At 39.1% G+C, this 26,053-nt stretch overlaps 2 protein-coding genes across 8 annotated transcripts in view; one reads left to right on the top strand and one right to left on the bottom strand.

The window, feature by feature from the left end:
* The window catches only part of tprb (translocated promoter region b, nuclear basket protein), a 21,816-nt gene extending 3,321 nt beyond the window's left edge, over window positions 1-18,495 (top strand). The window contains exons 12-51 of one of the 4 annotated variants that reach the window (XM_078945927.1): window positions 4-201; window positions 394-501; window positions 594-820; window positions 1,018-1,178; window positions 1,300-1,442; window positions 2,012-2,160; window positions 2,281-2,443; window positions 2,569-2,703; window positions 2,787-2,927; window positions 3,028-3,193; window positions 3,551-3,723; window positions 4,009-4,161; window positions 4,303-4,419; window positions 4,650-4,853; window positions 5,252-5,439; window positions 5,646-5,793; window positions 6,278-6,415; window positions 6,560-6,691; window positions 6,794-6,924; window positions 7,034-7,244; window positions 7,370-7,516; window positions 7,633-7,831; window positions 7,918-8,111; window positions 8,335-8,408; window positions 8,714-8,910; window positions 9,052-9,327; window positions 9,559-9,713; window positions 10,450-10,527; window positions 10,958-11,146; window positions 11,232-11,378; window positions 13,400-13,493; window positions 13,920-14,074; window positions 14,193-14,252; window positions 14,337-14,422; window positions 15,555-15,661; window positions 16,052-16,147; window positions 16,294-16,432; window positions 16,642-16,763; window positions 16,849-16,953; window positions 17,991-18,495. In XM_078945927.1, the coding sequence (XP_078802053.1) occupies window positions 4-201; window positions 394-501; window positions 594-820; window positions 1,018-1,178; window positions 1,300-1,442; window positions 2,012-2,160; window positions 2,281-2,443; window positions 2,569-2,703; window positions 2,787-2,927; window positions 3,028-3,193; window positions 3,551-3,723; window positions 4,009-4,161; window positions 4,303-4,419; window positions 4,650-4,853; window positions 5,252-5,439; window positions 5,646-5,793; window positions 6,278-6,415; window positions 6,560-6,691; window positions 6,794-6,924; window positions 7,034-7,244; window positions 7,370-7,516; window positions 7,633-7,831; window positions 7,918-8,111; window positions 8,335-8,408; window positions 8,714-8,910; window positions 9,052-9,327; window positions 9,559-9,713; window positions 10,450-10,527; window positions 10,958-11,146; window positions 11,232-11,378; window positions 13,400-13,493; window positions 13,920-14,074; window positions 14,193-14,252; window positions 14,337-14,422; window positions 15,555-15,661; window positions 16,052-16,147; window positions 16,294-16,432; window positions 16,642-16,763; window positions 16,849-16,953; window positions 17,991-18,040 (5,856 nt within the window). In that variant the 3' untranslated portion in view covers window positions 18,041-18,495. Of the gene's footprint in view, window positions 1-3; window positions 202-393; window positions 502-593; window positions 821-1,017; window positions 1,179-1,299; window positions 1,443-2,011; window positions 2,161-2,280; window positions 2,444-2,568; window positions 2,704-2,786; window positions 2,928-3,027; window positions 3,194-3,550; window positions 3,724-4,008; window positions 4,162-4,302; window positions 4,420-4,649; window positions 4,854-5,251; window positions 5,440-5,645; window positions 5,794-6,277; window positions 6,416-6,559; window positions 6,692-6,793; window positions 6,925-7,033; window positions 7,245-7,369; window positions 7,517-7,632; window positions 7,832-7,917; window positions 8,112-8,334; window positions 8,409-8,713; window positions 8,911-9,051; window positions 9,328-9,558; window positions 9,714-10,449; window positions 10,528-10,957; window positions 11,147-11,231; window positions 11,379-13,399; window positions 13,494-13,919; window positions 14,075-14,189; window positions 14,253-14,336; window positions 14,423-15,554; window positions 15,662-16,051; window positions 16,148-16,290; window positions 16,433-16,641; window positions 16,764-16,848; window positions 16,954-17,990 lie in introns of all 4 variants that reach the window. The other 3 variants (XM_023954308.2, XM_023954309.2, XM_023954307.2) reach the window with 3 other exon arrangements.
* prg4b (proteoglycan 4b) lies at window positions 17,449-26,053 on the bottom strand. 4 transcript variants are annotated; one of them, XM_011474075.4, is made up of 15 exons: window positions 25,843-26,053; window positions 25,696-25,772; window positions 25,314-25,430; window positions 24,585-24,707; window positions 24,272-24,346; window positions 24,107-24,163; window positions 22,160-22,216; window positions 21,883-22,092; window positions 21,204-21,779; window positions 20,892-20,978; window positions 20,086-20,222; window positions 19,807-19,963; window positions 19,584-19,691; window positions 19,203-19,331; window positions 17,449-18,354 (listed from the first exon to the last, which is right to left on the bottom strand). In XM_011474075.4, the coding sequence occupies exons 2-15, from the start codon at window positions 25,763-25,765 to the stop codon at window positions 18,245-18,247; spliced, it is 2,013 nt and encodes a 670-aa protein (XP_011472377.1). In that variant the 5' UTR covers window positions 25,766-25,772; window positions 25,843-26,053; the 3' UTR covers window positions 17,449-18,244. The 4 variants fall into 4 exon arrangements, with proteins under 4 accessions (XP_011472377.1, XP_011472379.1, XP_004068056.1 ...); XM_011474077.4 differs by having other exon boundaries at window positions 21,883-22,068; XM_004068008.4 differs by lacking the exon at window positions 24,272-24,346.

Raw genomic sequence — 26,053 nt, 5'->3', positions numbered from 1 at the left:
TAGTTGTACACAGCTTACGTTGAGACCAACGAGCAGTTGCAGTTGGAACGCCTGGAGAATAAACGAATCAATAAGTACCTGGATAATATTGTGCAGGAGGTAGAGGCAAAAGCTCCCATTCTCAAAAGACAAAGGGAAGAGCATGAGCGCATGCAAAAGTCAGTGGCCAGTCTTTCTACCAAGCTAGAACAAGCCTACAAGGTAAGCCTGCCACTTGATTTCATACATTTTAGTTTTTTTACCGTTTTTTTTCCAAATAAAATTATTTTAAAATGTTTTTTTATTTGAAATATACCCCTTTATATTTTTATCATACCATTCTGCATTCTTAACATCTGTAAACCCCCCATAGGAAGTTATTCTTTCATTTCAGTTTTGGTACGTTTCTTTCAGGAGGTGCACCGTTTGCAGAATGAGGCAGATGAATCAAACAAGCGGTCATCCATCTTAGAAAGGGACAACCAGAGGTTTGAACTCCAGGTGGCTGACATGGCACAGCAGGTCAGTTTAGACTCTAAGCTAGTTTTTTATTTCTATCTAGTAGAAAACAAATAAGTGAGTTCTTTCTTTGCTATCCTCTGTCTTGGTGATAGGTTCGGGTGTTGCTGGTGGAGCTGGAAGAGGCCCGCGGAAACCATGTGGTTCACGAGGAAGAGGTGATGTCTGGTGACATAAGCAGCACCTCAGAGGTCATCAGCCAACATTTGGTGACGTTCAGAAGTGTAGAAGAGCTTCAGAAGCAAAATCAGCGACTTCTGGTGGCCCTAAGGGAGCTCAGTGATTCCCAAGAGAGAGAAGAGTTTGAAGCAACCAGTGATAAGTACGTCAGTGTTTGCAGTTTTCATTCTTTTTGTTGTCTAATAATTTATAAATGTTGCACCAGGAAAATGCAAGATAAGAGATTTTTCGTTTAAAAAAAAAAAGAACTTAATGTCATCTCTGTTATTTGAGACTTTACTTTAACAAAAGCTTGTGTAACAATAGTCAAACCATAAGCTAACCAAAACAAACTGTTAGGCGTGGAGAGCTGGAGCAGAGGTTTGACAAAGCTCAGTCAGAGTTGGAGTCTTTGAAGGAGCAACGCAACCAGCAGATAAAAATGACTGAGTCCATTGTGAGGCAGCGGGACATGTACCGGATGCTGCTAGCTCAATCAACTGGAGTCAGCTTCACCCAAGGTAAGAGAAAGAACATCAACGCCTGCCCAGGTGGTTTACAGTCATCTTTCAAAGCAAACTTCAGAGTGCTAATCTCTGTTCTTGTTTTTGTCTTTTAAATTTGTCATCGTTTGGTCTTAAGGTGTACCCGCTGAGGAGTTCTCTCTGACCTCTACCCCACGACGGTCACACGCAGCCACACCCACCAGCGGGACTTCCGCCGCTCTTGTTTCCATGGCAGCAGAGTCTGCTGAAGCACTAGAGGCCAAAGCTGCTTTGCGACAGGTGACCGTATTTATAAAGTAAAATCTGTACCAAAACATCTACAACTATCAGGAGAAGATACAAATTATGTCTTTTATGCTTTTTTTTTTTTTTTTTTTTTTTAAATAGCTTCCACTTTCAGGTCTGTTTTGCATCAATTTTCTGTTGGTTTCTAGTCAGCCACACCTTATACTTTTACCCATTCAGACAAAAAACTAAATAGATTTATTTGCTTTGGTTATCAGGATGCCAGTAGATTGGAAACTGTCATGAGTTTAGAAAGAGCACTGTTGCTATTGTTGGCCACTAGATGTCACTGCTGCTCAGTAAGAAATTCAAAATATTCTTAAACTCTCGAAAGTTCATAACAAATATTTTATCTATTTTATATCAGTTATATATATATTTTTTTGTAAAATAAACAGTTACCAAATGAGGAACTGCAGAAGAAAAATTTATATAGTAAATATGACGTGGGAGGTTGTGTTTTTCACCGCCCCACCCCAAAAAAAGTCAAGGTAATTGTAGAGCTACTCTGAAAATGTATTTAATAAAAGGGCAAGTAATTAACATTTTGATTACATCTGCAGTTACAAGAGGTTTTCACCACCTATAAAAAGGAGCGACTGGAGAGTGACAAGGCTTTGACTGAGCAGAATGAGAAGCTTCAGGAGCAGCTGTCAGAACTTCGCTCTCAGAATGCCAAGACATCCACTCAGTTAGAGTTTGCTTCCAAGAGGTAAAGTTGATCTACAAAAGTTGCAATGTTATTGTGCATTTTTTGTGTTAAAGGTTTCGGTTAATGATGTAGAAGTTTTGATGAAGCCATTTTTTGTGATTTCCCTCTCTACACTTAAAGGTATGAAATGCTGCAGGACAATGTTGAAGGTTACAGGAAGGAGATTGCGGCTCTTCGGGAGAAAGGGCAGAAAATGGCCGCCGACACACAAAAGCTTGAGCAGACAGTCAACACACTACAGGAAGATCTGAAGACTGCAAAAGAGAAACTTGCCATGGCACAGGTTTATGTTTGATCCATCTCAGTACTTGTGTTCTCTGTAGCTTTTATTCAGTTACAGACATTGTTTTATTCCTATATCTCCAAGGAAATACTACAAAACTACACTAATCAAGTTTCATCTTTTAGGCCCATGCTGAGAACCTACGCAAGGAAAAGGACATGCTGAAGCTTTTGGAGTCCAGGCTGACTCAAGAAAAAGAAACTATCCTAAACCAACAGCAGAGTCAGAACCTGCTGCTTACAAATCTCCAGTCTATCCAAGTAAGATGCTTGTGTTGCTGTAGCTGCAGACTTATTAACACACAATAAAGGTTCAAGATCATCATTCAAAGTCTGTCCCTTAGGCCTCTCTGGAGCGATCAGAGACTGATGTACGTCAGCGTCTCAACAGCCAGATAGAGAAGCAGGAAAGAGAAATCACCCAGCTTCAAAAGAGGCTTGAACAGGAAGTGGAACAGCGCCATCTGCTAAGCAGAAACCAGGAGGCAAGTGAAACATGTGTTCTTGAGTAAAGTCATAACATTTTGTTCACATTCACGTTTTATATTATTTTTATTTTCAATATTTCTCGGATGTCTCATGCAGATCCAGGTCGTGGATTTGAAGAGACAGCTGGAAACACAGGTGGCTTTGCATCAACGGACAAAAGAGCAGATAAATGTCCTTGAAATGGAGCTCAGCACCTTCAGGATGCAGCAGGGGAACATTGAAGGACGTCACACCCTGGGCTCCCCATCTACACCCATCAGAGGTTAGCCTAGATGCATGCAGATTACTCGAATTGTTACCTATTCCTACAAACTTTAACATATTGGTGCTTTATTAAAATAAAACAAATATTTTTATAAGGCAATTTTAAGAATTGTGCTGTAATAAAGCAAAAATGTGCCTTCCTTTAGACAGTGTTATGTTTCTACTTGACTGACCCAGATTTATTCTTGACCTACTTAGTATTACTAAAGAGCTGTGGTTTCAGCTGGTGGGGATTTAGTATTGTAAAAATGGCTTTTAAAATGTACAAACCACACTAAAGATTTAACGGTAGAATGGAAATGTAATTTGTTCATTTTTCCTTTGTTTGACTAAAATCATAAATCCTTTAACCCAGTTGCAAGCCTTCAGGGTTTGGATCAAGACAGAGAAGACCTCCAGGCGCGCTTGAAGCTCGCCGAAACCCGGGCAGAAGAGCTGGCAGAAAGCCTGAGGGCCGCCACCTCCAGTATGGAGCAGTACAGAGCCATGGCTCAGAGCCTGGAGGAGTCCCTGAACAAAGAGAAGCAGGTTGGAGATCAGTCACAACAACGCTCTCATTCTGCTACAGTTTTAGTTCTCCCTGTTCATAAATGACATTAAAAAATGGAAAACACTATTGATCCATTCTCGATGAAACCATTTGTATTGACTTTATATTACTAAATGTTAACAATTCCCCTGATTAGAAATATTTTTCAGCCCTTTCTCCAAAGGGAACCTAGTTAAAGAAAATCTGAATTTATAAGTTTTATCCTTTCCCAAGCATCGAAAAGACTGATAATTCTCCTGTGGATGTTCAAACCCTGTGACAAGGTAACTGAGCAAGCCCGCTCATCCATCGAGGCTCGTATGAAGGAAGCTGAGGAACAGCACCGTGCGCTCGAGGAAAGACTTCAGGGAATGGAAAAAGAAAAACAAGACTTGGAAGACCAGAAGAGAAGAGTTGTGGCCGGTCTTGAGGAGGAGGTATAAAACTCCTGAATAATACAGCAATACATTATATTTGGATTTAACTTAACAAGCATTTACTATTTTGTTAAATAATTTTCTCTAAATTTACAGACATTTTTGATATTTTTGTTTCTTTGGTGTTTTTTTTTTTATCAGATAAATAGTCTTAAAAAAAGTCTCAGCAGTGTCCAGGAAGATCAGCAGACAGTGCTGCAGAGGCTGGTTCTTTCTGAGGCTCAGCAACAACAGGCTCTGATAGACGGCCAAGAGCAGGTAATGCAAAACCTGCAGTTGTTCACGTGCCCATAGTCTTTTTTTGTTGTTGTTGTTGTTTTGATGTATTTATTTTAGATCAAAGTATCTATGGAATATTGGATGCCGATTGGTATTAACCTACTGAATTATGTGTTTGTGCTTCTTAAAATTCCTTTTTGAGTTTTAAAACCTGGTCATGCCATTGTAATTTGAATATGATGTTTCATTGTGCCGTTTTTCTCTTTAAGGTTAAGCTGGCAGCTGAAGCTCAGGATAAGTATGAGCGGGAGATGATGCTGCATGCAGCTGATGTGGAGGCGCTTCAGGCTGCGAAGGCCCAGGCTTCGCAGGCTGTTGAGCTCAGACACCAGTTGGAAGAGAAACTGCAGAGGGTCAGTGCAGAGTTACTGGAGGCTAGAGTTTCCTGGGAAGAACAGGAAAAGATCCTCAAGGTTGGTGTCAGACTGATATTGTAATGTATATTTCTGAAGTGGTTGATTTTAAACTCAAAGTATCTCTTTGATGAGTTAGAGTAGTTGTGTAAAAATGAACACACTTGAAATATAGTAATCCAAAAACATACCTTTACTTGGTTGATATTTTGTTCCTATAAAGTTCAGCTTTTAGAGATGACTAACATCAACTAATGCTGCTTTCAAAAACACTTTTATCCTCCTTTTAACAAATAACGGGTATTAGGATGTAGCCATTATTAATACCAAAAATAGGAACATTAACAAGAAATGATAAAAACATTTTAAGGTTTTTGATTCAGTTGCACTTTTTCCAAGACTGTTTAGCACTTTGCTGAAACATATTGATGAAATTGTAATGTTTACCGTCCTAACAGGAGGCTGTTTCCAAAGTGGAGAGTCGTAATGAAGAGCTGCAAAGCCAGAACACCCTCCTGCATGAGCAGCTCCAGACAATGAGCACCAAGCTGGCTGACAGTGTGCAGCGCACTGCCAATGAAAGTGCCTTAAATATATCACTGACTGAAGAGGGAAAATCTCAAGACCAGCTTCTTGAGGTTCTTCGGTAAGTCCTGCCCATCTAATTGACCTAATCAACACAAATATTCAGCAAAACTCAGTCTTTTGTTTCTATTCTGTGTTGAACCAGCATGACTTTAGAAGAACATGCTAGTTCAACACAGAATAGAACATGCTAGCATGTCTTTTTATCCCTCGCCGTTATCTTGTGTTGGTTTCTTAATTGGTTGATAACTGTTAACAACATTCTAGGTTTGTGCGTCGTGAAAAGGAGCTTGCAGAGTCGCGTTTTGAGGTGGCTCAAGGTGAGAGTTTACGCTATCGTTTGAGGATGGAGCACTTGGAACGAGAACTCAAGGAGGTGCAAGACAGCTTGAGCGCTGCAAGGGAAAGAATGCAGGTCAGTCATTTAACTAGAGAACCCACAAATGGCTGTTTTGAAAATGAAAAACTATATTGCTCTACCTGCCGATTTAAAAAAAAATAAACAAATAAACATGAATAAATCTAATCTCAGGTAATCAAATATCTGAAAGCTCCTAAAGAAAGCTGAAAAACATAAAAACACAATATGCACAACACGATAAATTGGGTTAACATGAATTCAGCATCACGTTGAATGATTTTAAAAGAGGCTTAATGCAATTTAGCAGCAAAGATGAAGTAAAAAAAAAAAGGATTTACTCTGATTTCTGTCAATATTAAGATTTTTGACTGCAGTCCAAGAGACAACAATCAGTACTGATTGTTTGACTTCAGTATTCAGAGAGTAATTGTTAATGGTTTTGTTGGGAAATACTAAAATATTTTCTCAAGGTTTAAGGTGTGGAGGTTCTGACTGAAATTAGTCGTGCGACAGTCCTGACGTGTGATGTACGTTTCAGGTGACCGCAAAGACCCTGGCTCAGCACGATGAGTTAATGAAGAAGACAGAAACTATGAGCATCTTAATGGAAACCAACAAGATGCTGCGGGAGGAGAAGGACAAAATGGAACAGGAGCTGCAGCAAACTCAAGCTAAGGTGTCTGCATCCTTTTTGTTGACATTTCCTGAAGAAAATGTGCATCTTTGATCTTCATTATTATAATATCCTGTTCAAGTAAACAAACTTGTTATTTTCAAAGCCCATTGAACTGAAATACTGGGTTCTTGTGAATGTTTTTAGGTGGAAAAGTTAGAGAAGGCCATCATGCCGCTACAGCAGTCGAACTCAGAGCTCAGCGAGAAGAGTGGCATGCTGCAGGCGGAGAAGATGATTCTCGAGGAAGAGATCAAGCGTTGGAAGGCTCGTACTCAGGTCAGTTTACAGAACTGATGGTGCTTCTTGTATGAATTAAAACTTTGAGACCACAAATTGGCTTCGTTTGATTTAATAACTCAATTGCAATTATGTTTACAGCATTTAGTGAGTCAACAGAAAGATTTGGATCCAGAAGAGTACAAGCGTCTTCACTCTGAGAGAGAAGCACACGTCAAACGTATTCAGCAGCTTAGTGAAGAGAGTGCAAGACTCAAAATGGAGTTGACCAGGTGAGGGCTCGCATGTAGAAAAAAAAATACATTTAGGAAAACAAGATGGAGTTTCTGTTGCTTTGCTTTTATCCTCCCCATCACTCATTTTGACCATCTCTCTGAATAGGACAAATAATCTCACAACAGGACTGCAAGGACAGATACAAAACTTGCGTGAAAATCTGAGTAAAATAACTGAAGAGAGGAATATGCTAAAGAAGGAAGTGGAAACTAAGAACCAGGAGCTACTAGAGAAGGCGCGGACTATTACCCAGGTCAAGAAGATTGGACGCCGCTACAAGACCCAGTATGATGAGCTGAAGGTGACGCACGACAAGGTAATTGGTTAGATGCATTTTTGTTATGTTTATTTCAACTATCAACATAATAACATTGGCTCACGTTAGGTGGAATCCGTTGCTTATATTTGTTTGAGACAGATTTTTCTATCATTATCCTGCAGCTGGTTTCTGACACAGCGGCAGGTCCTTCCCAGGACGAAGAAGCACGTCAGGCCTCAGCTCAAGAACTGCAGAGCCTTAGAGATTCTCTGGGCCAAGCGCAAAACAGGAGCAAGGAGCTGGAGGGACAGCTGGAGAACATCAGCAAGGTAAAAGTTTCTTCTTTACTAGAATTCCTGTAATTTTCTTAGTGCGCATCCTCTGCTGTTATTGTCAAAGTTGCAGACAACCTTAACGTTAATTCTGTACTTGGTGCTCTCTCTAGGTTGTAACAGAGCGAGAAAATGAGGTACGCAGTGCCCAGGAACAGTCAACCAGGCTGCAGGCAGATTTGACCAGACTGAGGCAAGAGCTGCAGGAGAAAACCTCTCAGGAGGACACTCTGAGACAGCAGATGGCTGAGAAGGACGAGAAAACCAGAAAAGCCCTCATGTCTGCCAAGCAGAAGATCAGCCTGCTCTCAAGTCAGTTTTGCATCTTCTTTGACCTCTGGGGGGAAGCAATGTTTGTGCATGGGTTTAAATGTTTGCCCTACATGGTTTTTATGCAGATACTAAAGAGCAGCTCCAGAAGGAAAATGAAGAATTAAAGACTCAGCGTGAGGAGCTGGAGGTGCGGGTGAGTGCTCTCAAGTCTCAGTATGACGGCCGCCTCAGCAGACTGGAGCGGGAGCTGAGAGATTTGCGAGGTCAACAGGAGAGACAAGAACAGAGAGATGAGCCGGCTGAGGCAGGTCCGAGCAAGGTGAGACGGTCCAGATGTTTTCACATTTCATCTTTCTTTTCTTGTTTGATAAATGCACGAGTTACATACAAAGAACCTAAAATTAACAGGAACAAAATGAAGAAGGTTTTTTTTTTTAATGAATATTAGATTCTGTGTGGCATAGGAACATCAAAATAGATATTGACAAACCAATCTTTTGACTTTACTCTTTCTTTTTCTTGTTGTTCCCGTCTCTGTTAAGACTCAGGAGCAGCAGAGGAGTACTGAACAAAGACAGATCAGTCTGAAGACCACCCCAACCTCAGACAGGGGCAGGTAAAAGAAAATTATAAAAAAACGTAAAAATGCATTTCTCTTTTATGTTTAAGCTCCAGTGTAGGGTTATGTCATAAAGAGATAACCCAAGGTTTTGTTGTATTTAAAAGCTTTAATAATCTGACTCTTTTCTTAACCCAATGAGAGTTTTCTGTTTATTTTTATGAGAATTTCACTTTTCAAAAGTATGAGTGACTGTTTAAAAGACCTCCAGACTTTAAGAAAGATGCAGCATCAACATAACAATTGCTGTTGGCTCAGAAAACGTTTTGAGAATGATTGTTAATGCCGATATTCGCTTCTAGTGCCACCACGTCTGAGCCTCCAACTGCCAACATTAAGCCAACACCTGTAGCACCCACAGCCAGCAAGCAACCTGTAAACCCTGGAAACAAGCCCACGCCGAGAGCAAGCATCAAGCCCATGATCACCCCAGCTCCTGTTCCCACTCCGACCCCCACGGCTACGGTCATGCCTACAACACAGGTGGAAACCCAGGAAGGTGGGTGCACATCAGAGCTTTAGACATTTCTTACAATCAAATGAAAGAGCATAAATTCTCTTCTAAAAATAATTATTATACTTGCAAAACTGTTTCCGAAGCTTTTGAGTCTTGAGATCTAACAGTCTGTGTCTTCAACAGTAATGCAGCCGACAGAGGGACCACCAGTGGAGCATGTGACAGTGTACGGCAGTGCCAGCGGCTCTGTGCGCTCTTCCAGCCCCAACGTCCAGACAACATTAGCTAGCCCCATGCTGACTGTCCAGCAGCCTCAAACGCAGGCAACAGCTTTCGTCCAGCCAACACAGCAGCAGAGCGTGACCCACACAGAACCTTCCAGTCAGGAGCCTGTGATGATCGATGCCACACCCAGCTCACAGGTGGAATGGCCTTCAACTTCTTCTGTGTTCGGCACTGGTAAGATCAGCCCTGTTAATAGCCAAGATGATTGTTGTGTTTATACTCATCTGTGTATATAATGCGTTTAAAAAGTCAGATTGCACAGGTATTTTAGAAGGCTAGACTTTTAACCAGAAAAAAAATGGGCAAAATTATGAAAAAGTAGATTATGGAACTACAAAAATAAAACTGCATTTTGTTTTAAGTGGAGACAAAGCATTTAGTTCATTCAACTTTCCTTGCTTTTAGTTTCAGCAACATCAGGATCATCTGCCATGTCCAAGAGGCCTCGTGAAGAAGAAGAGAGCAGCACCATGGTGACTGAAACTGAGGCCACTCAAGAGGACACCTCCAGGGCTCCTGTCCCAAAGAAACTGCGCATCATCCAGAGAGTGGGGCCAGAGGTAAGTGGGAACTTAGTCCCACTTGAAAGTTTTTTTTTTTTGTGTGTTTGAAATTCCCTCTCCAGTCAATCCAATTGATCTTTTGTAAAAGCGTTCCTAGTGGTCTTTTATTTATAGTTATGTCGTTTTAGACTAAATCAAACCTGTCGTTTACAAGGACATCACTTTTTCAGAGCAGCAGAAGTTCATTAGAAATTTGTCCCAGAGTTGTGGGCGGGACTGTTGGCGTGAAGTGAACCATCTTACAATTCCCATCATCCCTTTGTTTACCCTCTCTCTCTCTCCCGCTAACTTATAGCCCATTACAACTAACTATCTTAGCTAACATTAGCTGTGAAATAAAACTGGCGAGCAGTATTGGAGCTATCCAGCCGTACAGTTTTGAGCCAGATATCAGCTCAGACAAGGAAAACAAAAACGTACACGGATCTATTTGTCTGCAAGTGGATTCATCAGAACAGAACAGAGAAAGGAGCTTGTGGGCCGCCGATTGTAGATTTTATGTAACAATCTTTTTCCAACTGCATTTTTTCATCTGCTCCTGATTCACAAAGATTTGAATACAGAAATTCTCAAACACAATTTTAATCTTTATTTTTATAGTATATGTCCTCCATTATGAGAAAAATGCTACAAAAAACATGTTCCATACCAAAAGCACAATTTTCATTGGAATAGTTCTATAAATTGAAGCAGCGTTGTTCTAAATTTTACTTTTATAATGCGACCTCTTTAGGAGGAGCTGCTTACTGAGGAGAGTGCTGAGGCGGATGGTGTGGTCCCAACAGACAGCCAAGACGGTGAAGCAAGTCAGGTTTGTAAAGTCTTATTTCCTATTATTCCAAACATATATATCTTTTTTTTTTATTATTTATATTTTTGACAGGGAATATCAACTTTTACATCATTGTTACATTGTTTCCAAGTTACACATCATTTTACATCAAATATATTTTCAGTCAGTAAATCAGAATGCGTGTTTTTGATCATTTTGTACTCTTCCCCTCTTTTTTATATGACAAACATATATATCTTTATGTAGCATGTCTAAATTGCACATGGTTAAATTAACTATAAAACCCCTTCCAATTAAAAGCAGTAATAAAAGGAATTAGGAGCGCTAATCTCCACAAAAGCACTGCGTGTTATTTTTTTTATTTCAGTGTTGCAGATAGAGGTTCTTTTGTTATTTGACAGTTTGTAAGAACATGCTCACTGTTCCCTTTAACTGGTTTCACCTGCAGACAGAGGAGTTTCCATTGATGGAGGAAGGTGATGAAGGAGCAGCCTCTCAGTCTGTTCCCTCAGAGCAAGAGGTTGCAGGCACCCAAGGTGAAACGCCAAGTCAACTGCAGCAGGAAGTAATCGTAATAATCACTGATACAGAGAGTGACGAAGACCAGGAAGAGGGGGAAGAAGAGGAAGAGGAGCAGGTCAAATTTTTTTAGTATTTTTATTGTTTTTCCTTTTTTTATTAAATGCTCTGGTGAATTGGGCTTAAATTTTTGTTCATTGTAGGAATATGAGGAAGAGGAAGAAGAAGATGATGAAGAAGAGGAGGACGAAGATGATGAGGCAGATGATGGGGGCATGGGAGAAGAGGAGGAGGAAAGTAACGATGGGAGTGGAGACGGCAACGAGGCTTACGAAGGAGACGACCCAGAGGTTGGGCTTCCTACTTGGAACTTGGAGCACATCATGTTGTGACTTTGCCAACCACACAGCTTTCATTCACAGAACTGTTAACCCTTCCCACGCTTTCAGCAACATGGACACTCCCTTTCCAGGACACACGCCCAGTTTTTCCACTCCCTCTCAATGCGCTGCCATTTGTACTGTCATAGCTTTGTCTGTATTCAAGCTTTGCTTGTGTTGACTCTAGCTGTGTACCTTTTACTCTTTAATTACTTGCAGATTTTCAGCTTTATGACTCAAAAGTCTGCAACGTGACATTGCAAGTGGATATGTCCAGACGTTAGGGGCAGTCCAGGCCTTAGGGTGTCTGGACTGATGAATAGGGATGGCCACCGAGCCCAGGGGAAACATTCTTCAAGACCGCAGTATCGTTAAGATCTGACCTCAACAGTTCTGCTATCGGTACTGGAGAAGTCGCTTTTTTTGTTTGTCCCACAAGAGATGAACGTTATCTGCCATATTTAACTCAGCAAGTCAGTCAATTATTAATTAATATTAATTTTGCTATTCTCGCTGAAGAGGAAAGGTCTGTCTGGCTATTTGTGTGCACGGGGGGCGGGGCTGTTGTTCAGACAGTACGTGGCGCACGCACACACGAACGCTACCAAAGATATGCAATGGCAGAAAGAGCCTAACGCTCCAAAATTCGTCTCTTTCCTCCCTGTGCTGCAGCTCTGTGTTTTTGTAAAATAACTATCATGTTCAGATTGTCGTGGTGCCTTTAATCCTTTTATCTCCCTAGACTAAAACCACCCATTTCTGCGTAAAATTAATTAAATTTGCGTCAGGGCGCCCCGACTATCCTGTCACCTTGCTGCTAAGATGACGGTATGTTGCGCTGTCTGTGTAGAACATGCTGGAGGGGGGGGTTTGCACGTGGGGTAAAACAACGAACAGGTACAGAGGCGGGGGCGGGGCTTAGACTCACAGCTTATGATTCCAGACAAACTAACAGATACTTCCTGATAAAACATAGTTGTCATCCATAAAATTAATATAATTTATTGGGTTTACTGGATTTGAAGAAGAAAAAAAATAGAAAGGAGTCTGCATCAAAGTGTATTTGTTTCAATCATCTCATTAATCTTAACTCTGGGTGTTTGACAGACAGAAAAGTCTATTCAAGGTTGTGGAAAATGGACAAAAGATCAAAGGAAACATCACGCTTATAATCAATAAAAATAAATAATTAAATAAACATTCTCACAACATTTTGAATCAATACAAAAATTGCTATATGAACTATCGCGATAAATCGGCAAAAACATTTTTTCTAACACACCTAGTGTTGCGGCTCCCTGTGCTTTCATCTCAGTGGGAAACCGATCCAAATGGCTCTTTGAGAGGTTCAGGTTGAAGACGCCTGGTCTAGCACATCCACGTGCATTCCAGGGTTTGTATTGTAACATTATCATTTATAAAGAAAAATGTTTTGTTAAAAAAACAATGTTTTTTCATAATGAGGAAATAAAACACTTTATGTTCTTAATTTGTTATTTATTTATTTTATTTACTGTAATTTACATTTTCACAGGACTGTACTTCAAAACATTCCAGTAAGCACATTAAGCCATAACACCCAGAAGAGAAATTTTCATAAAATGACTTTACAAACACTGGTTTAAAACTATTTCATTGCCTAGCCTTAATTTGTTAGATTGGACCCGTCTGTTGGATTTTACAATACAATAAGCTTATTTTTTCTAATTTTATCAATTTTTCATCATGGTTGGCCCTGTGATTAGGATAATAACATTACAAGTTTTGATTATTAAATATTTTACAGAGGCTTTTATGTTTTTCCATTTCCTTAAAGAAGCAATTGTTCATTTCTACAAGAAAAAGAATCTCTGCTGTTTCCTCTTGTCATCATTTGTGTACATTACTTCTCTTTCTCACTTTTCTTTTATCCAATTCAACCCTTTTAAGACTTGTAATGGTCCTATCCTGTTTCCCTCGGTCAATGTTCTGTCTTTGTTTAACTTTTCCAGGGAGCTGACGTGACAGACGCTGGCACTGAGACGGAGGAGAGTCTGGGGGCGTCGGACTCCACCCAGAGGCCAGCAGATTCCCAGACACCCAGCTGTAAGAACCAGGAAATGTCTCAAACATACATGCAGTCGAACTCAAAATTTCCACATTCTGTCTCCTGTCTAAATCATCTAACAAAGTAGCACTAATGAGAAAGAAAACAACAAAAAACAGTTCTTTAAGAAAACACTTCTATACATTTTTTATCATTCAAAAAAGCTTAATTCATTATTGCAATAATCGTGTTGACATCAATTAATACTAGGATCAAGTATATTGTGCTATATCTGTTGTTATTTAAACTTTTCTCATCTCGTAGATTTTTTTTTCTAATAGTTTCAACTTTCATTTTCTCATGTAGGGTTTAAAATTTTACATCTTTAAAATTTATCTGAGTGGTTCTCTGTTTTTCTTTACTTCTTGGAGCTGCTGACTTGTATCTTGTCGGAATTAAGTTTAAATATTTGACTTTTGTTTTAGTTGAAGGGAGCACAGTTGAGGCCTTTTCCACTGAACAACCAATCTCAAGTTCTGGCGCGCGCATGCCCCCGTCTCCACGGAGACCGGTGCAGCAGCTCTCCCCACGTTTGAATGTCCACCCTGCCCAATCGTCAGAACTGGGACCACCCGTTCAGGTGCCGCTCCACTCGTCATTGTTGGGGGAAGATGATTGTCCTGGAATTGCTGTTCTAACATTTCTCCAAAGTGTTTCTTTGTTTGATGTCGCCTTTTATCATCTTGTATTTCCAGCAGCGTGTTCCTGTTCGCCGCCAGTCAGTGGGTCGGCTCACTCCTGGAATGCAGAGCTGTGTTGTAAGTCATTTTGACCACTTGAGCTGAAATACTTGTTATGAAGCCTACAGATGTGTCAAAGTGTCTCTGCCTCCTGATGTGCAGCCCCTTCACAACGAGGAAGATGACAGGATGGTTCCCTGCACTCCCACGCTTCCTCACCGGCCTGAAGGCCTGGACCAGGCCGTACAGTAAGGCTAAGCTTTCTATTCTAGCATTTCTGTCAAACCTGACATTCTTATCACTTTGGAAGAAAAGGGTTCAACATCTGTTTCATTACTTATGCAAAATTCTGGCCTCAGTTGGGTGAAATGCTTCAAAGATTAAACAATAAATGATAAATATTAACTTAAATTTACACTGGGGAGGTTAGGGAATAAGACATCTGTAAATAACCATAAATAAGACATCTGGCTTTCCTTGCACACCAACAAAGTGAGATGTGGACTTTTTAGAAAATTTTACAACTCTTATGTGTGTATGTATATATATATATATATATAGTTTGCCTTTTTAGGGTCAATATCAAATAAATGTAACTAATTGATTGAAATCCTTTACTCATGAGGTATCTTAAAATCAAAATGCTGCACCCACTAGAAAGTGCAGCTTCCACCTGAGGCTCATTCCTTTAGCTGCTCTGTTTAGAACGGAGAAAAATCTTTTCACTTTTAAAAGCTTTTAAACCTCAGCACCGTTAACACTGGTGCTCAAACGGAGGTTATGTCATAAATATTACCGTCTTTTTTTTTACTGTCCACTACACATTAATTTGCTGTCAAGAAAGAAAAACGAAAATGAGTCACTCTAGTACATTTTGCAAAGAGATATCTGTGGAGGCTCTCATTCTTCCACCAAACGTTGATTTAATGTCAGATTATCCTACTTTTAATACGTCTCTGTACGAATGTACAACTGCTGATTGTTGTGCATTAGTCTTGCTTTGATTGCTTGAAATAAACCATTTAAAATCAAATCAAATGCTTCTAAAGCTGAAAATGTTTTAAAAAGATGAATCTGGATGTTTTTTTAAGATCCAGGTGACCCTTTTAAAAAATGTCTTCAGCTGTCTGACATAAGAGTATTGACAATCCTTTCCTCTTCTCTTGAATACACTAATTTATGTTTTGTATTTTCCCCGAGACAAAAAAGAACTTCCTCTAAAAGGCTTTGTACTTCTGCCTCAATTTTACTCGGATTACAAACGTGCCATGGAAAATAAGAACTGTTGGATGTGTTTAAAATTGTTTGTGTAATAGAAAAAGCTGGTTATAGATCTCTTCAGTCTTGTGATGCCATGCAACTCATTGTTGTTTGTTCCAGCTCTCCCCAGGTGACTGGAGTGTCTCGCTTGTTCGGTTCTCCTGAGGACGTGCCGCAGACCAGCTCCTCCTCACACTCTGATCTAGGACAGCTCGCAGCACAAGGAGGTGCTCCACCACACTTTCAAATACAAAGCATGAAGTATTTTTGTTCTCATTCGTATGTGTTGGGGGGAGTTAACAAGATTGACTTGAATATTTTAGTCTCCAATTTCTAATAGTTTTTGTAACTTTTGGATTTCTTTTATTGGATCCTTGTAATATGATCTACTATTATAAGGTGACAGAAATACTGCAAGATGTTTCCCTTCTGCTTAAAACAACTGACAGGATGCTTCACTTTCATTAGTTTTTGGAATTGTAGAAAACTGCAAAGGATGTTAATAATGGTGACCTCCAAGCATTTATAAATAATCTCAAATTCAAACTATCTCCAATAATGTAAAATTACTCTGAAAAGATAGAATGTCTGACTTTTCAAAACTTTAATATCTCCAGGTTTTGGAATGTATGAAAACCCTTTATTGCCAAGTCATGAAGAGGAGTCTGGTGGACGGAGCGTACCAACTACACCCCTGCAAGTTTGCGGTTCAGGTTGGCTTTAGTTTACGTTTATTCCACTTCTTACCCCTGAAATTGGAAAACTTCATTCAAACTTCAATATTTAAATCCAGAGCGCTGTCACTTTTTTATGGAACAATGTGTTGTTTTTTTCCCCTCACTAACCATCTTCTCAGAAGCTGCACCATCCGACACAACAGAGCATGCTTCTCAGTCAGTCCCCACGGTGAGCACATCCACACCCGGCCTTGTTGCGGCAGTCACAGCCAGCACAGGAGATGAAGGGGAGTCCTCCCTCTTGGAGTCGGACACTGACAGGTGATTTATCCCTGATCAATTTCATGAAGTTTTGACTTCTTGCTTTTAAGTGACCTCTTTTTTTCTTCTTGATTTTAATATTGGTTGCAGTGTATAATGTACACCTTCTTTAAAGTATTTCGTTTCGTTTACAATTTCAGACGCTAAATCTATTCTTTAAGACATTCAGAGATGTTTCTGTATTATTTGAATTTAATTGTTTGTTTTAGGTCCAGTTCTGAAGTGTTGGTGGATCCTGTGGTGTCACAGGAAGATATGGAAGTGCCAAGTCAGCCGGCTGACAAAGCCAGCCTCCCGTCGACCAGCCAGGAACCCACCTCCAGTTCTGCTGGTGTGAAGCATTCCCACATTTTCCATCACATCACGCTGTAACCATTCTGCATTGAAAAAGAAAATAAAACGATTGTACTCTTTAGATACAAGCAGTGCTCCCCCTAGACCCTCTCGACCTGGATCTGGCTCTCGATTTGGACCTCTGCAACGCTGGACAGACAATCGCAGTGGGCGTGGAAAGAGAGGAGGTAAACTGATAGTTCTAGTTTAAAATGCTGATCAACCACAGAAAATCAGCTAGGTTTTGTTTATAGGTTCATTTTAGATTGGAGTAAAAAAAAGGGAGGGGGGTAAGAATTCAATTGAAATTGTAAGAGAAAACAGAGGTTTAGTTGGTATTATATGAAAACAGCTATACTTGCTGAAGTGCCATAGATGCTTTTGGTTTGACCCTTTTTTTTCTTTCATCTTAATATAAATATATCTTTTCAAGTCTGGATTGAAACTGTTCCTTTCAAAATTACATTTTAATTATAATAAATTACATACTGTATATCTTATGTCTTCACCAAAATGTGGAAAAATGTATAGTGATCTTTAAAGCCACATTTATCATTCAGATTCTCAGGAAAACGGTTTCAAATGAATAGAAATGTCACTGTGCAGTTTACATGTTCATAAAGATATATGGCCCAGGTTGTTTGTTAAAGCTCACTTTAGACCACATCTACAATACCAAAGGCTTTTTGAAAACTGTTTATTTTCAGAGTTTACATGGGATTTTTCTACAACTTTCCAGCTCAGTGGCCTTGTGGTAGAGTGTCCGCCCTGTGACTGGAAATCGTGAGTTCTAATCCAGGCCGAGTCATACCAAAGACTCTAAAAATGGGACCCAATGCCTCCCTGCTTGATACTCTGCATTAAGGGGTTGGATTGGGGGCTTTAACCACCAAATGGTTCCCAAGCTGTGTCTGCAGCTCACCGCTGGAACTTTAACTTTGAACAACTCACCATTTCAGTCTAAGCTTTTCTAGAGATATTTTGGTCAATATTTAGTCAAATATTTTACATTTATTAATTGTGATGTTTGAAGAATGTGTTTTATTTATTTATCTAAACAAATCCTGGGGGGGGGGAATAGTCGGTATGTTCTTTTAAATTTGTTTATTGGATAAAAAGTGTTACAGGAAACATGAATATACTTTCATAATAAGTCATGAGTTCTTACAGATATAAAATAAAGAGAATGTAACTGCATCTGAATGCATATTTGAATTCTTTACAGGTCAAGCGTTTCCATCCCGGGGTGTAAGTGGGAGACGATTTGCAAGATAAAGTTCTAATAGAAGAGCGCTCTGGAGGACTCGGCATTCCCATCACAAACACATTTCATCTTTGTCTTCAGCCTCTGTGCTTTTAATATTTTTTCTTTACTTGTAAGTTTGTTGTTTGTTTTAAAAGTCCCTACAAAAGCAGTGTTTTAAGAAAATGTTATTAAAGTTGAATGCTTTAGGAAAACTCTTGTCAGGAAAAGGATCTTCAAGGTTGGTTCTTCGGACAAGTGAAGAAACTGTTGCTTTGAGGCGTCGCGTTTTCTTTTGCTGCAATTGTGGGACGTTCTCCGCTGATCCTCACGTTATATGTTGATGCTGCAAAGAACATGTGAAGCAAGAATTGATCTTCTTGAAATCATATGATTTCATAGACAACTGAATATCTTTGTATTTGCTCTGATTGAAGTGATTTTTGAACAGTAGATAACTTGACATAATAAAAGCACATATGCATTTTTCCGTCTTTCTTTCTTTTTGTAAACTATATAGCTTTGGTCACAACACTATAGATGTAAGCTGAAAATGGACACCGCCCTTAATGAACTTCACAACTGTCAAACACACACGCATGGTTCTCATTAAGTGTCCCAGACAAACATCTTTGCATCCCTTTTTTAGACAGCTTTCTTCTTTTCTTTTTTTGGAGAAAATCCCAGTAGAGTGAATAAAAGCCCCACATACTGGTTAAAAACACTTGTAATCAGCTCATAGTCTGAGTTCTTCAGTCCTAAATGTGTTGGTTTACCAGGAATTTGACTGAACTTTCTCCAAAAACACTCAATTTAGGAAAAGCCAGTTTGCTGCTGTGTGTATGAGCTCCTATAAATAAATATTTTTTCCTGTTTGGGCATATATGAACCAAAGTGGATCAAAAGCCAGATTTTACACATTTCTTTTCAATTAAATGTTCTAGTGAGTTTTTTTTTTTTTTGAGGTGCTTGTATTTTATTGGTTAAATGCTCGTTGCTCTGTTGGTCAACTTTAAGTTGTTTTGAAATGATCTGTGTGTGGATTAAGTCTGTTTGCTCAAAACACAAGTATTTTTTTTTAGCAATCTCAACATTTAGAACTTAATAGCAAAAAAGTTTATTTAAAGCAACATTTTAAAAATGATTTAGTCTATTTAAAGTTAAAGCATGAGACCGTAGCCAATGAAAACTTACATCTGGAGAAGACAAAGTATTTGTAGCCCTCCTGCTCCTGGGTGCTGGGCACAGACACAGCCGCTGTGATTTGGAAGGGGAAGCCTTTCCAGGATTTACGAATGTTTATGGCTGGTTCTAAGATGGTCGCTGGTAGACAAACAAAGTGTTGCAAGTTAAACGAGCAAAATAAATAACCTGAATGAACGTATTGCCTTGTAACAAAGAATTTTTCAAGGGGCTAACTGAAGGAGAACTCAAAATACTATAGGTGTAGTTTACATCAAGCTGCTTTGATGTTATGCTTCCCCTAGAGTATCTTAATTTTAACCATCTCAACTCAAAAATAGTCCTAAATTACTTTTTATTTACGACATATTAAAGTTCTGATTCTTCTGTTACCTGCTTGGCGAGCACTTCGATATCGAACTGTCACAATCGGATTTCCAACTTTTCTACCACAAGTCCTGGAGGTGCCAGCCTGGTATGAGTATTTCTGAACAAAACCTCCTGGATAAAAGAGACAAAATGGAAAATACATGATCACATCTGGTAATATCTCACCATGTATGCTTATAAAAACAAATCTGTTGTTCCATTTTAACAGTTTGACTCATTTCCTCACCTCTCTTGAAGAAGAAGACCGCTTCTCTTCTGCTTCGATACTGAGGCACAGACAGGGCAGCAGTGATGTGACCCCTCAGGCCATCAAAGCCTGTCTTAATGACTTTAGGATAGCCAGGTTCCAAAACATCATTGTCGTATCTCCAATACCTGCTTCCCTGCAAAAATGTTATGGAAGAAACTTCAAAATGAACCAAAAAGATTTTAACTGGTACCAAAAAACCTTTGCCCATTACAAAAGAAGCAATAGATTTGTCCCATCTGATCCCATTTAACTTACCTTAAAAATATATGTTTTGCCCTCACAGTTGCAGCGAGTGAACACCGTGTCGATGGGGGAAGGAACACCCCAGACCTGTGTGATGCTTTGAGGTGGACTTGGCACCCTGTTCCTATCCAGAAACCAGAAGTAATGACCTGTAAATAAAAAAAAAAACACTACATAAGACTGTCAGAAATGAGTTCATGTCTGTTGATCTTTCTACAGAAATAGTCTATAACAGTTTATCCTTCAGTCAGACACTTAAATAGCATGATGCAGGAAGGAATGCTTTCACAGATCTATCTTCCTGTCAGCAATCAGACTAAACACCAATAATAATTCTTATGAAATGTTTACTTTTTTATTTTGTATCTGCTGTTTTTAATGAAACTATGGAAACAAGGTATCTTCCTCTTTCTGGGATCTATTCTATTTTACACAGTTGCTTAATTTTATGTTGAATTGTGATGCTGAAATCACCATCTATGTTTTAAATTAAGATAATTTTAATAAAAATATACATTTTTACATTTCGTTATATTTATACATTTATTCTTTCACGTCTATAAGTGAAATTTCTCAGTAAAGTATAATAGGAAGTTCAGCAGATCCAAGTTGAGCTGGTTTAAGCAACTTCTCACAGAATCAATCAACTATTCCATATTAATACAGTAATCTAAAAAAAGGCAACCTCAGTAATATTTTTTTAACTTTTTCAAACTGGCGTAAATCAAAGAACAAACTCTAAAATACACTAACTGGAAGTAGTACAGAACATTTAATTTTCATACTAAATCGCTCAGTATTAACCCCGTTTTACAAACCTCTGAAAACTGCAATTGTCCCGTTTCTGAGTGTGGTGACTCCACTTATCGGCCTCCCGCTGCACAGGTTTTTATCATTGCTGTCATCTGTGGAAAAAGTGCGTTTCTGATCAAGCTCTTGCTTGAATATGCAAGATCAAAACTGCAAAAAAGGAGTCATCTTGGAAAATATCCACAGTATTTTAAAGTTCTTTTTTTTTTCATTTCTAAATGCACCTTCTTCAAAAAAATTACAATTTCACAATCAAACAATTTAAACATTTGCATTTGTTTTTGTAAGAATGTGTCATGGATGATAAAACTACATCTTACCAGCTTGGATATCTGTCTTTGGGGTTTGTGTGTCCAGAGGTTTCGTCTCTGGTTTAGAGGTGGGCTTTAGTTTGGAAGGCTCAGGTGTCTCTTCAGGTTTTGAGGTGGATGGTGAGGGTTTGGTCAGTTTTAGGTCTTCTTTGAGTGGATCAGAAGTACTTACTGCTGGTATAACATTATCTGAGGTGCCATCTTGCACAGTATTTGTAGGGGAGGGAATGATGGTTGTTCCAACACTGAGTTCTGGAGAATATCTGGATGAATCTTCAAGTGTTGGGGCCAAAGATGGAGCGCTGGTGTCAACATCATTTGAGTTTTGTTCAGTGTTGAGGCTCTGAGTGATTCCCACTGGGATCGTTGTTGGAATCATCACATCTGAAGGGGATGTGGTGGTGACCTGGATATTTTCCAGCACTTCCGGATCATCTGTTGTGATTTGAGTGACTTCTGGTCTTTGTGAAGTGTTTATTGATGTTGTGGGTGATGCTGAAAGGTTGTCGGTGTAGAGCTCATATGAGACTGTAGGCTCAGGGAATGTTGTATTTTGCTCAAAGGGAGTTGTAAGACCTATGGCATCTGGAAGTTGTGGAGCACAGGAATAAACTTTTTGATCTACATCGGATTTTTCCAAAAAACAAAATGAAACTGATAAGCCAAAAGCCCTTCAAATATCACAAACCTGCTTCTTGGTCTCCAGGGGCTTGGCTGGAGGTGAGGGGATCGCCACTGACTGAAACAGTCATCTGTGTGAGGGAAACATCTCCATCCACAGTGGGATCTGTGGGAACTTGGTCCAGTAAGTCGGATGGGGATGATCCGTCTCCACTGGTAGAATCTGGGACTGTAGTTGCCACTGGAACCTCAGCTTCAATGTCAGCAAATGTATAGCCTAGAAAATACTGGCTGTGAAATTGACTTGGATAGATCTAACACTACCAAGAGTTGGATGAGCTCACCATCACTTGGGGCATTAGTTGGCTGTGGCGTTGAGCTCTCCAAAGGAAATAAGCCATCTGTAGGTAACAAATCAACTAAAATCAAACTTTACTGTTATAGCACTTTTCTAATTTGTCTTACTCAAAGGGCTTTACACTCTCCGTATACCATGATAAAGCATTAATTGAATCACCAAAATGATGGAAAGTAGAATTCTGGCTTTGTACTGAAGTGGGGAAGTGATATTTTGGGGATCTGTCCACACCAGTGATCTAAGCAAAGAGCCAGACCCAGGAGATCCCATTGCAGTGGGTCAGTCACTGGTGTGGAGGATCCCTCTGAGAAAAACACTAGAGTTGAAAATGTAAAAGGAATAAAATAAATAAAAGTTAAAACAGATATAAATAACCAGATAAGTAAATAAACAAACCTTAATGGACAGATATAAATCAGTAAAAGTGAAGAACAAATATCAACTTACAAAAAAGAGAACATAAAATGATAAAATGATCAAATAAGTTCCTAAATTTAAACTAAAAGCCAGATAAAAAGGTAGGTCTTGCGCAATCCTGTTTCTACCATGAACAGTCTCTGTGGCCTTAGGCTCTCTGGGAGGCTGTTCCACAAGCGAGGTCCATAAAAACTGAAAGAAGCCTACGTATACGTATGTTTTATTTAGTTCTGACTATTGGATTTACCAAAGGTCTGTACCAGAGGACCTCAGGGTCCATGAGGGCTCATACCGTAAAGACATATAAGATATGATGGCCTAAGACCATCAAACATTTATGAACCAAAAAAAGAACTTAAATCCATCCCGAATTGCACAGGGAGCCAATGCAGCAATTTTAAAATGGTGTAATGTGTTCCGCCCCCCCGGTCCTCGTCAGCACGCGTGCAGCTGAGGGTTGTATTAGTTGAAGGTTTGATAACCTTCTTCTGGGAAGACCAGAGAGACTCTGTTTTTGTTATATTTTTAAATTTGTGGAATAAAATTCATCTCAAAGTCAAAAATAACACCCAGGTTTCTCACAGACTGAGAACTTTTATCATTTTTTTAGTTTAGATAAAACAACCACTCTGTTGTCTTCAGAAATGATCACTAAAACCTCTGTTTTGTCCTGGTCCTCTCAGCCTGTGATCTACTGTGTCAAAAGACGCAGATCCAGTTGTAGCACGACTGAGAGTTTTTGACAGTCCAGGTTACACGTAATATCATGTACTATTGGAACAAGTGCTGTCTCTGTGCTGTGGCTTGTCCTGATTGATACCTTTCAAATATGGTATTTCTATTTAAAAACAGGGTTTTTTTCAGTTATTTTAATTAAAACATTTTATATTGGAGACTGGTTGATAAATATTAATGTCAGGATTTAAATTATTCTTCTTCAGATGAGGCCTCACCACTGCTGTTTTAAAGGCAGCAGGGAAGATACCTGTCTGAAGAGAGTAATTTACTATATTTAAAAGCTCAAACTTAAATAAGTTACATTAAAATACTTTTTTTTAAATCCAGATATTCATAATTAATAATGTGATGCTGACACAAACCTATCAATAAATAGTTTCTCCAGTTAAGTTGAATGTCCTGTATTTAAACTCTAAAAGCTCAAATACTGAATTCAAAACAAAAATCCAGGGAAATGTTGTGTCACTGTTGGCTTTCATCTGTGGTTTCCACATCTGCTATTAAACTTGTGCCCAGTTTTCATAAATGTGGTCCATTCATGAGAAAACTGACCTTTAACATTCCTCATTGGCTAAAGCTTTGCTAGTGTTGTACAAATTTAATACAAAAAGTAAGAATCTCTTCATTTTGAGTCCTCTTCCCAACATTGCCCTGCTCACATTATGGAATTCTCTGATCTAAAACATTCATACTGGGCTCAGATATAGAGAGTAAAAGGAGTCAAGTGTGAATTAAATGTTTGGTTTCTTTCATCTGCCTAAATGAAGAACAAAGTTACCTTCATTGTTTCCCTTGTTCATAGCAAGCTCCTGTGTGTCTTCATCCAGAGCTGATTCTATGGAAAGATTTACAAACAAAGATTTGTTTTCTCAGAAAACCTTTCCCATAAACCCTGAAAGTTTAAAAATGCGTTATGATTCAAACATTTTTCCATAAACTATACCTTCAGCTTTGCTATCATTTAAATTATGACACGAATTAATCTTCATTGTTGCCACACTGGTCTTTCCATTGATTTCTGTGGTAGTTTTAAAGGCAAACAAAAGTCAAATTAGACTCAGGGCTACGGTTTAGTTCCCTGCATGCACTGCATGCTTATGCCTTTGTGTGTGTGCGTGCTGAATTGATTGGAAGAGTCACTTCATTATGTAAATCTTAAGCTACCAAAAGATTTGTTAGGATTGATCTTTGGAAAGCAGCATTAGTCAGCATGCAAAGAAACACAACCAGTCCTGTTTGTGCTGCTCAAAGCTCACCTTCAGATTCACATTGGGTCTTGTAGTCTGGACAGCACTGCTTGAACTTAATGCAATCAGAATCACAGGTACACAGCCGACCCCTCTTGAAAGTTTCTCCACACCGACCCTTACATGAGTTCTCTGTTGCACACAAATCAGCAGGTTATTTTAAAATATTTGATATAACTGTTGTTATCAGAAAGATGTTTCTTTTTTTTTGCATCTTAATTGTATTTTAATTTGTATCAAACAGAAAAGACATCTTCCATCCCAGAGCTGTCTGAGCCCTAGATGGGGACAGAAATTAGCACTTAATTTTTACTTTTTCATATATTTTCTTGCTTTTTTAGTCATCTTGTTATTTCTTTTTGTTTTCTACATATCTTGTTTTTGCATACTTTTACATAGAGGGAGTTGTTGCTAAATTTTGTTGTACTTTTATGATGGGAATAAATCTATTCTAATATGCCAGACGAAAATACGTAGCGGTACAATGTCTTTTGAAGCATGTTAATGTCTCAGCTGGAATAGTGGTGTGTTGTCTTCTTTTTTACTATAAATGTGTAACCAAATACTGCCAGAACACGGCCATGACTGGCCAAATATGTACTTAAACCTGTCAGAAAACTTCTAAAAATTGAGATTAAATCTTAAGAATTGTCTCCCCTGGTTAAAACAGGTTTAAATGTATGAAAATAAAATTAAGGACTATCATGCAGAAGGCTGTAAGTGCGGAAAAAGCCTTACGGGTGGTGCATTGACTTTCATAGTCTGTGCAGCACTCTTCATAAAGCAGGCAGCCGTAGTCACACTGGCACATGTATCCCCTGTAGTACTCGGCACCGCAGCGTCCTTTGCAGCTCGCTGTTGGGGGTTTAATAAAAAAGAAAAAAAAGAAAGATAGGGGTTCAGAGACTGAGTTCCTGAGATCTGATTTCAGAGAGGTTGATGGGGAAACTTCAGGCAGAAGTTCATCTGACTTCATATTAAGAGAGTAAACATCGGTGAGTGGAAAAAACATCTTTCATTGTTTTAAGGAAAGCGTATTTAGTAAAAGTAGCAAAAATATTCAATGATTTATTATAAGTTTAAATGTATCTGGTTGAAATGTTGTACAAGTTACACTTACTTTGAGTTGCACTAAATTTCAAAGCACAAACCAGCAACATCACAGCACAAGGTAGTTTAAGGGCCGTCATCCTGAAACTGAGCAAAACATAATGAATGTAAATGTTGATGTGTGAAAAGAAAACTCCAAACAGAGATTGCAGCTTACCTTCACGCGCTTCTGTTCCAACACTGCTAAATGATGGACTCAGGTTGCTTTAAAAAGGGGCACTGAGACAGTCTGACGGGCTGTTAATGAATGAATCCGGTGTCATTAAAGTAGTGGTGAGCTCACATTCTAAAGGGAGGATCCTGCCGTTTCAGACACCATCAGTCCCCACAAACAACTGGAAGCACATCAACACACATCTGTGCCAGGC

The sequence above is a fragment of the Oryzias latipes genome, chromosome 4 (genome assembly GCF_053564925.1).
Source record: "Oryzias latipes strain Hd-rR chromosome 4, Olatipes_Hd-rR_3.1".
Classification (NCBI taxonomy): Eukaryota; Metazoa; Chordata; class Actinopteri; order Beloniformes; family Adrianichthyidae; genus Oryzias; species Oryzias latipes.
This window is presented reverse-complemented; position numbering and strand designations above follow the sequence as displayed.

Coding starts and splice junctions, on each gene's coding strand:
- prg4b (XM_011474075.4), bottom strand. CDS start 25,765: ATGACGGCCCTTAAACTACCTTGTGCTGTGATGTTGCTGGTTTGTGCT. Junction 24,708..25,313: donor TGAAAGTCAATGCACCACCC/GTAAGGCTTTTT, acceptor TGTGTGCAACAG/AGAACTCATGTAAGGGTCGG. Junction 22,217..24,106: donor GAACAAGGGAAACAATGAAG/GTAACTTTGTTC, acceptor TGTTACCTACAG/ATGGCTTATTTCCTTTGGAG.